Raw genomic sequence first — 10,236 nt, forward strand, 5'->3', positions numbered from 1 at the left:
GGGGGGGGGGGGGGGGGAAAAAAAGAGTCAACATCAAAGAACAGTTTTAGGGCCAAATCAATTACTTAAGGATATCCTATTTACCTTGACCCTTACACAACAGGACACATTTAAATGTGTTTGGCTTTCAGGCCAGTTATGCTTCCATTTTGGAAAAAAAAACAACTTACCATTGAGATTAGCAGAAAGCAGCTCATTTAGTAGCGGAGCTTTGAAACTAGTATATTCAGCATAACAGGAATAGCAATATGTAGGCTACTTCTGCCTTTTATCTGGACATGTACAATTCAGACTTCATCTAGTTAGGGAAAGACATTTAAGCCAACTATTCCACTAAGCGTTGTCCTTCCTAGATACTCTGAAACTTCAAATAAATAGCTCCTCCTCTTAGAAAGCTCTTACCCCCCTAAATAGTGGTAGTCAAGCAGATTGGGCCCCTTAAAAAACTGAAGGATGGAGGCCTTTCCAAAACTGGAAAATTTTGCTATTAATACCAGAGTGGTAGAGCCCTTCCAACAAGACCTACTGAAGATGACAGTTTCTGCAAATATAGGGTACAGACAGATATAGCAATTGTACTCGCTTCAGAAGATTGCAATATAAAGGGCGCGTCTACACGAGAAATGTTAGTAAGCATTAACCTAATTTAATGGACATTGCAGGCACATGTCTACATATGCGTGCCCCTAATGTGCATCAAAAATGGCAAAATTAGGTTAATCGCGCCTAAATTTGATACCTGCATTTGCAGGCAAAAATTTTAGGCACGATTAGTTAAAGCACATTAAACGCACACAGACATGACCCAGCACGAAGTTTAGTGCTGGGTCCGCACAGCCACTAGGGGCACATCACAGAGCTGCAGGGACTTGGCACCAATTTCAGTGGTGCCAAGACACTGCACATGTAGACACCTGCCAAAAAAAAACCAACCAACCAACCAAAAACACTTAACGCACATTATATTTAGTCATGCTTAAATGTACTTGTAGACATGCCCAAAAGGTGTTACAATGCAACTGTTAGACCTGCAAGATGCTATAGTGCTATAAGCATCTCAGAACTGTTCCAGCTTTAAACCTTGCTCCACTGGGGGGTCAAATTTGGGATGATTTAGCCAACTTTATTGCTACAGGATCCTGCAGATTTAAACAGTTAAATTGTAACAGCTGCTGCACTGCCCCAAACAAGGAACTCCCCCTTCCTTTTAAAAAGCAATTAAAATGTATGTTTGTCCATGTGCACACCTGTGTCTACTGAGACATTTTCCTCATGGCAGTCAGTTAAGTTAAAAAAGTGTAATAACCTCCATGCCCCACTGGAAAAAAAAATAGGGTATTTTTCCACCCTGCCCAAGGTACTTCGGAGAGAGATGTCTTCCTATGACTATTCATTTACACTTCATTCATATTTAGTAGCTTCATTTTGGTAAAGGGGACACATGAGCACCAGAAGGGCAGATACTGGGCACCACTCTCTTAATATTAAGATTGTGATAACTCTAGAGAAGAACTTAATTTTACCTTTTCTCCCCCTCTAATGTCCTGCCATCACAAGGGCAATTAAAGATTTTTGTACACAACTTGTGATAGAAGTTGACCAGCTTTTAAAAAAAAAAAAAAAACTTCCACATTGTGGTTGACTGTCCACATCAAGTGATTTTCCTGTCAGCTTGTTTTAGTTCAATAAACTGCTGTTTACTGAACTACACCCAGATAAATAGAGAACCTTGGTATAAAAGGAAAACAGCATTTGTTATTACTATGTCTAGAATGACTTCAGTCATTTTTGCTAAACCTCTTTATACTGGATACATTTTCCCCCAGACTTTCTGAAAAACCTTTTAGGCATCACTGGAAGTCTTAGCTGTAGTCTTCAGCAGCTGTTTGAGTATTCCTTTAACTACTACTTGCTACAGACAGAATTTGGATGTCTAGTCAGTCTTCAAAAATAGGTACAAAGTAGCTTTACTCATAGGTAGGCTTATAAGAAATGCCAGCAAGGCATTATTTACCAGATATTTTTAATCCAGACTTCTTGGAAGACAAACAGTCTACAACCTGAAGTAGAATTTTTAGAGTTACTAACCATGCAGGCCTCGACATCACATAATATATTGCTGGTCTCTGAAATCCATTGAATGTAGAAGCAGCTGCAACAGTATAGGCACCCATATTTTCAAACAGGATCCAATCACCAACTTGCAACTCTGGCATATCAAAGCGCTCAACTATACGATCCAGACCATCACATGTTGGCCCCCATATGCTGCAGGAATAATAGCCCTCATCTGGCTTGGGTCTCTGAAGTGAGAAGTTTAACAGTTACTGTCTTTGCAATATTTAAGGAGGTCTGAAAACAGGAATCTACATACAATAATTGCAGTGTTGAAATTAAAGGGTGGGTTCTAGTTCTAACATGTAAGAAAAAAAGGTAGCCGCTGCTCCAAATTTTCTACAGTGGTCAACTGCATGGTCCAAGGCCGCGTTTATCAGCCCAGAGACTGGCTGGGATAAAAAGAATCAAAAGATGGAGAGAACTGAACTTGCTGAGGCACCACTTTTTACTACCTGTACATTAACCAAGAGTGTCATGAGCAGTATTAGTTATAATGAAGTATACAAACCTTTTGCAAAATGGGCTTAACATGAGCATGATCATATAATATGCAGTTAAATGATCCATACACTCCATCGTTCACATAGTACATGAGAGTTTTGTCATTAGTATCATCTTCATCTGGAACAAAGAGATGAGAAGATGCCAATAAGAATCTTTGGGAATATTTACACCTAGCTGCAAATGCAATCAGGCAATTAGATTTACGTACCGTCAGAACCTGCCTGCTCCTTTAATACAACTTTTTTTGCAATTATGTTAACTGCCAATGTGAAAGCTGATGCAACATAGTATCTTCCAGGTTCTGCAATAATTTTTACTCCAGAATCAGAAGGAAAATATTTGTCCAGCGCTGGATTGATTACATTTGTGATCTAAAAGATACAGAAAAGTAAAAGCTTATTTGCTGATTTGATGGCCAGTTAAGTAACAATTTTTTTTAAAAACCTTGTAAGATGAGATCTAATTAAACCTGTGACAAAATACTATGCCCAGTATGTCATAGCTACTTGCTTAATCTAAAAAAAGAAAAGAATCTTTTTACTTGCCCATACTGTTTTAGGCCACCTTTAAGATTTTACAGATCTGAGAGTAGTATATGCAGAGTATCAGATGCAGAGAAAGGTATTATCTTCGATACTATTTACAAAAGCGTACATTTTAAAAATTAAGTTTAAACAAGATGTCCACCACACATCCTGGTTGGCTTCCCATAAGTCATTTAAAGCCCTGTTAATTTTTTGGAAGCCAGGTTTGAGATAGTACATGTGCTGGAAATGACTTCTCTGTCTCGCTGGGCATGTCTACATGCTCATTACTGCACATTTAGTTTAGTACTTACTTAATAAAGTACTAACTAAATGCACAATAACTATATTTACTGTGCAGTAGTACTGGCACATGGTTTTGTGATGCTTACTGCGTAGTAATAATACTACTGTGCAGTAGCATATTGGCATGGTTTTTGCCCAGCACACTACTGTGTGGTGTTATTAGGCTACTGTGCATTAAGCGTCCCATACAGATGCTCCCTCTTATTCACAAAATGCTTCTACCTTTTTGCAACCCAAACAAAAGGGTTCATAACTTTTTCATTTTTTAAAGAGCTGTAAAAGCATTTCTCTCTAATTTATTTAGAAATGGAACTATTCATTCCCATTTTATTAAGACAAGGACAATAACTCAAGGATGCAACAACGAGGCATTTAGCTGGTATAAATTGATGTGCTGCTGCTGGACTGCATTTAATATTATTGCACATCACTCATTGTCTATTCCTATGTCAGGCAACTGCCATTCTTAAAAGGTCACAAAGGACAGTACAGTTTATTGTGACTTCCAGCATAAGAAATGCTATAGGTCTACAGTCTGACCTAGTCAATCTAGCCCAGTACTTCAAAATTTACAGTCATGAAAAAAAGATTCCTTTAAGATATTAGGAGCTTTAATACTGACAAAAGAGAAAGTGCAAAATGAGCTTGACATGTGCATGGTCCTATAAAATATGCACTAAAATGTATTTTTGCCCCACATGTGCATCATAGATAATTAAAATGCCTCTACAATCTGATGATTATGTTAACTAGTCACCCATACCTCTTCATATTTAAGCTTGACATCTTCAGAACCAGGAAAGCCACCGCCAATATCGAGGAGGTACATACTGAAACCAAGCTCAGCCTGAAAAAGTAAATGGGACACTATCATGCCAAGTAGTGATTCAGGAACCATTTTTAAAACTTGCTTCTAACACCTTAGTATAAAAGACTGCTGGTTTTGTTTTTTAACATAATTTTGCTATGACAATTAAACAAACAAACAAACAGACTAGTCCATTTTATGTCCTGTTTTTCATGCACTGGTAGCTCTCATACACCCATACCCCACAAAGATTTATAGTCAATTTAAATCTCATATTTTCCACACCACTCTGATACTGTATCAAAATGTCCGAGTTATCACAATTCAAAAACAGCTGCCTATTTCACAATACGAACACTCGATACAACATGGAAAGGTTAAAATCAATTAAGTTGACTTTTTGGATCCAGAGTTGTACATGGCTGTTCAAGTGGCAATTCATTCTGACAAACTAATGGTATTGCCTGTGCAGTAACATGATGGTGCAAAAGAAATGCTTTTAAGGAAATATATACTTACTCCCATATCAAAGACACAACGGGCATCAGAAATGGCTTGAACAAAGGTTTCTGGGTCTGTACAGCCACTTCCCACATGGAAGCTAGGAGACAGAGGCAAAGATTCTAGTTGCCATTTGGTAATTTGAGTTTTAAGCAGTCACTTCGACAAAGCTCTGTAGCACATCAAGGTACCAATAGAAAAAATTAAATTTCTTCATCATAAGTGTTTCTAACAAAAACACTGTTAACAAGTAATCTTCTGAAAAAATCATGTTTTGACAGTCTGTTTTCATGAGCAAAGTTATAACTAACCTGACTCCAATAATGTTAAGGTTCAGTTCTTTTGCCCGCTCCAAAAGAACTCTGCTTGTTTTAAGAGTAGCTCCAAATTTAACACTCAGGCGACAAACTGCTTTCGAGTCATCAGTTGCAATGCGCAAGACCAACCTAGAAACAGCATCCAGTTTAGTGCCTTATCTTTAAGGTTTTCTACAGCAACATATAATTTGTTTTAAAAGAATTCAACCATGTATTTGGGTACCTTATAGCCAGTCTAACTTAAGATGATATCAGGCAAATGTGGCCTTAATGTGATTAAATTCATTTATATAGGCAAACAATTTTTCCCCGTCTGTTCTTCCTCATTAGCTAATGAACTACCAAGATGTCAATTTCAAAGGCATGTGAAAAAAAAAAAAATTTGTTTTGGTATTTCACTTGCTAGACAGATTTCTACATCCTCTTCCAACTAAAAAGTAAAAATAAAGCTAAGTTTGTGTTACCCAGGGAACTGGCTTATATAAATCAATCTGATAGTAAGCTTATTAACACACACAGAGAAACAAGGAGATGCTTACTTTGCCTTTGGATGTGCCCTTGCAATTTTCATCAGCTCTACTTCGCTATCAAAAGTCATCATCTGTACACCATTATTTGCAGCATGCTTGATTTGAGAGACTTGTTTGCAAGGATTTGCATATATTATTCTGTCAGGAGATACACCCATGCTCTGCACCAGCTGCATTTCAGTCTGAAAAAAAGAATTACTTTAGTAGATTACAGTCTAGGAAGAAACAAAATATCCAACATCTTCAACAAATGAATGATCAAACTCATTAGAAAGCATATGAAAATGCAGATCTTGCATTCAGCTAACACTTGGTTGTGTTCAGCTTTGCTTAGACATACTTGTTGTACAGAATAAGAAAATAAATAAATCACTTATCTTGGAACTGAAGCCCTTACCTTACTGGCACAGTCAAATCCTGCACCAAGAGAAGCAAGCGTCTCCACTACAGTTTTGCTGTCATTACATTTAACAGCATAAAACGGCTTTACTCTAGGGAGGGCTTTATGCCACCGGATGTGCTTCTTTACAATATCTCCAAGGTCAGCAACATAGTAAGCATCTTTATCATCCTAGAAGGAACATGTTATACATTTTACAAGCCCATTTACTTCAAACTGTACACAGTAATATCAGGGAGATTATCTTGTACAAAATTCTTAAAAACAGGATTGGGGACCAAGATATCCACATAGTAGAGATACCAAAAGTCTGGCTAAATGCTGGTCTGTTGCACCGTTTCAGCCCCTGAAAAACTGCTAATGCATCTATTGCTACAATACATATTATTCATTTTAGTCTTAAGATACCCGAATCACAGAAAGCAAGGAGGAGGGAACTCGCCCGAGTGAGAGGGAGACCTGTATGCCCAGTGCTTTTTATACACTATTTTATGCAAAATACATAAACAGCATTGGGACTAGAGCCCAAAGCACAAGGCTCCCCTCTCCCATGGGAGTACCCTCCTCAACTGGCTATGGAGTCAATCTGCCTCTTTCTTCCAGTTTGGGCCCAGGACTCTTGAAGCTAAGCCACCAGTCAACTGGGAGCATAACAGAGACAGTGAGGATGACCTCAACCCTGCCTGGCCCATAGTCAGGTGGTTAGGACACCAAGTGGGAGATACGGCTTCAATTCATGGTATGCCAAAGAGAACCTAGAGCCCACGTCTTGTACTTCCTACCTTCATTACTAAAACCTCTTTAGCGAGAGATAGCTAGGTCTTCCTTGGCTAGGATCCCAACATGGAGTGCATTACATGTAGCCCCAAATTCAGACACACTCCTGTGTCTTACATTTCCTATTGGCTGTCTTTATGTGACCCCCTGTGCAGAGCTTTATGCCTTGCCAGAATGGGAAACCTTGCATGCCCGCAGGATAGAATAGGGTCACCCTCTGCAGGGCTCACTAGACCGAGTATTGAGAGAATAAGAGAACAATGTGCAAAGCTGCTACAAAAAACAGACATGCAGTAGGCAGACTAGGATCTAGATCTTGGTCTATATAGCTGTACCATCAGAAAATACACTCTTGTTTTGGTAGCATACTTACAGAGGAAGAAACTTCATTTATTTTTTGGTCTAGAATATCCTTGGCAGTAAAGCCTTCATCAAGCAAGAGGACATCAGACTCCTCATTGCTGAAGCTGGTCATGGTCTAAGCGTTTAAGTATATGTCTAAGGTGATTTCTAGTGCAACAAACTGTTGATACAAAAAGAAGGATTCATGAATTAATTCAAATTCATGGAACAATGCAAACATTAGTAAACCACTGGACAGGAACAACTAGAAGATAACTTACATGAATAGCTAGAAGATGGCAGTTTTACTTAAGATTCTTTCAGCTACATGCCCAAAGAGGCTCTCCAGAAAAACAAACTCCTGCTAACTACAAAACAAGTTGTGTGGCCTCTGTGCAGCAGTTGGAGAATGTAGCTTTGACACTGTTTAAGAAGAGAAAAAAAAAGAACACCAAGTCAAATGCAGTGTCTTATTTTAAAATCTGTTCTGGAAGTTAAAAAAAACAAACAAACAAAAAAACACCAAAAACAAAAAAAAAAACAAAACAAAAAAAAAACAAAAAACAAAAAACCTAGGTTGTCCTCTATGTTAGCACCAGAAAGAACCTGAAAAAGAACTGCACCTTAAAACAAAGTCAATTGTAAATAAAGGTGTTTCCATTTCTGACACCATGCAGTAGGAAGTGTTTTCATTTACTACATTATTTATCATTACATCTCTTGGAAATCCGTCTACAAGTAATTACATGTGCAATAAGAACCAATCAAGTTACAGGCCTCTGAAAGCTCCATTCCCAAATGCTCAGAGGTTTATCAGAGATTAAGCTCCCTGAAGGGAATGGGCATTGTTCCAGATCAAGGATGTGACAGCTTGGAAAGCTTTCCCCTAAAATTGTTCCATCTGCCTACCAGCAGCTACTGTGGCATGAACCTCTCCTCTATTCCATTTTTTTCCTCCACCAGCCCAAAAGCAACATGAAGAAGGCAGCCCAGCCTGCATGCAACTTGCCAGATTCCTGAAGATAAATACTCCCCTACTGTCCAACAGAAAAGAACCCTGCTACCAAGTTACATTTTCAACCCAAGGGGTAACAACACATACTGTGGATCCAAAGCATCCAGCATGGTTCGACACGGCTGAATTTATCCTCTCCCCTCCATACATAAAACTGCCAAAAGCAGGATTAACATTGCAAGAGTTAAGCATTTAAAAACCAGGAAGTGGAGGTACATTAGACTGTCTTAACATACCTCCCCTCCAGATGGGACCCTTCTTTAATCTGTGTGCAGACTGTGCAAATTAATCCAGACTGTGTTGTCAGTAAGACTGCCTGCAGAATTTAAAAGCCAGAAGTGACTGTGAGAAGAATATACATTCTGCAGACTATAAGGGCTTGTAGTATATAAAATAACCCCCACGCTGAACTAGTAACTTTGGCTAGACTAAATATTACTGGCCCCAAAGCATACTCTTATCAGTGGCACAAAATGAGGTACAGGTGATTGAGGCCCCTGCAATAACAAGAATTTCCTTAGAGATGGAAGATGACAACCTTTGCAGGCAAAAAATCGTGTACTAACCAAGCAGCAGGATGGTAACTCCTCCCCATGTCCAAGTCTCCAATAATCTGACCTAGACAAACAGTACTCGTCAGTCGCAAACCTAGCCAGCAGTATGGTCTCTGTACCACCAGAAAGCACAAGCACACTCTATTCAGCATCCTACCCATGTGCTGATGTTGATTTACTACCACTTCTGGGACACTTCATCTTATTTTAAGGTTCTGTCCAACTACTGCCTCATTTGAGGAACAAGTCTGAAAGGTGCACAGACCATTAAGCAAACTGATGAAGGAAAAAAAAATTTTGCATTAAGCAATGAAATGCTGTTCTAAGGAACTGGATCAAAGATAGAGCCAGAAGATTAGAAGCATAGTACTCATTCATTGATCTAAAATGCCAGATAACAGCTAATCCTGCAGTGTACCATAGTCTCTGTGCTTGCATTTCCTTTCTGTGGAATGGGGATTGTATGACACTTGGGTGGGGGGAGGTTAGTCTCAGCTCTACCGACAAGGTCTGTATTGCAATGAGGAACAACAGGAGAAAAAAAGTGTCTGTATTTCATACAGGGTGTGGATAGCATAGAAGAAATAAGAGGGAGACATATGGATGAATCATAAGGACAAAGAGCAATACTTTCCAATAATGCAGAGAGAGGAACAGAAACCAGCACGTGACACTAAGGGCTGCTGCCAAATGGTTACACACAAGAAGGGTTCGATTTAGGTGGCACAAGCAAGCTTCAGAGCCCTTCCTGCTCTTTCAAACCACTACACAGCCACTGGAAGGCAGGAGGAAAGGTTTCACAAGGCATTTTCTTGGCCTCTGCTCCTCACACCCCGCCCCCGAGAGAACCAGATGGGGTAAAGCGCAGAGGGAATCTGACGCTAACCGGAAGCGGTGCCTTGCGCAATCAGCAGCTGCCCATTTGCGCTGGCATCCGTGTCAGACTGTGTTATGTACAGCCCTGCAGTGTCGCCTTGGATTTTTGCGGGGGCGGTAACATGACGGACCAGCGGGAAGTTATACACGTTTCGGGTGACAGCTTCTTCCCAAGGGGGACCGGGGCCCTCCGACCCCCACTACTCAGCACCTCTGCTATGACCGGCACGTGTCTTTGCGGTGCCGGCTCTAAGCTCTGCTTCGGGTCACGCTTCTGCCTCGCCGCACGGTCATTTTGGGCAACTCCTGGATCGGCCACGTTAAGCCCTTACAGCACTCGTTAGGCGACTCAAAGTTACCACTCCAGGGCAGGATAATCCCTCGATCCGCCCAGCCCCGCTCCTGTGCCACCACGGGGAGGGGCCCCGCGCAGAGCGGCGCGCACTCAGCTCCGGCCCCCGCTGCCTCCAGAGACAAAACGTGACACCGGAGCATGCCACGTCAAGCGTCTGCAAGCCAGGGCGCGGGGGCGCCCTGCAGGGGGGTCCCCGCCCGGGTGAGACCCTCGGGACACCGCCGCCCCCCGCAGCCTCGTGCCCGCGCCCAGCAGGCCCCTGTCCTTGCGACACGTGGCCGCCGCTTCCCTAGCCCCGCGCCGCTCCGC

At 41.0% G+C, this 10,236-nt stretch overlaps 1 protein-coding gene across 1 annotated transcript in view; it reads right to left on the reverse strand.

Moving 5' to 3' along the window:
- The window catches only part of ODC1 (ornithine decarboxylase 1), a 13,234-nt gene extending 5,658 nt beyond the window's left edge, over positions 1–7,576 (reverse strand). Inside the window, exons 1-10 of the mRNA XM_019520744.1 lie at positions 7,409–7,576; positions 7,159–7,308; positions 6,006–6,179; positions 5,618–5,790; positions 5,073–5,207; positions 4,780–4,861; positions 4,216–4,299; positions 2,831–2,993; positions 2,627–2,739; positions 2,089–2,303 (exon numbers count right to left, since the gene is read on the reverse strand). Coding sequence (XP_019376289.1) covers positions 2,089–2,303; positions 2,627–2,739; positions 2,831–2,993; positions 4,216–4,299; positions 4,780–4,861; positions 5,073–5,207; positions 5,618–5,790; positions 6,006–6,179; positions 7,159–7,260 — 1,241 coding nt within the window. The 5' untranslated portion in view covers positions 7,261–7,308; positions 7,409–7,576. The remainder of the gene's footprint in view (positions 1–2,088; positions 2,304–2,626; positions 2,740–2,830; positions 2,994–4,215; positions 4,300–4,779; positions 4,862–5,072; positions 5,208–5,617; positions 5,791–6,005; positions 6,180–7,158; positions 7,309–7,408) is intronic.
- Between the last annotated feature and the right edge of the window lie 2,660 nt (positions 7,577–10,236).

The sequence above is a fragment of the Gavialis gangeticus genome, unplaced genomic scaffold (genome assembly GCF_001723915.1).
Source record: "Gavialis gangeticus isolate Ggan-Ray unplaced genomic scaffold, GavGan_comp1, whole genome shotgun sequence".
Lineage (NCBI taxonomy): Eukaryota > Metazoa > Chordata > Crocodylia > Gavialidae > Gavialis > Gavialis gangeticus.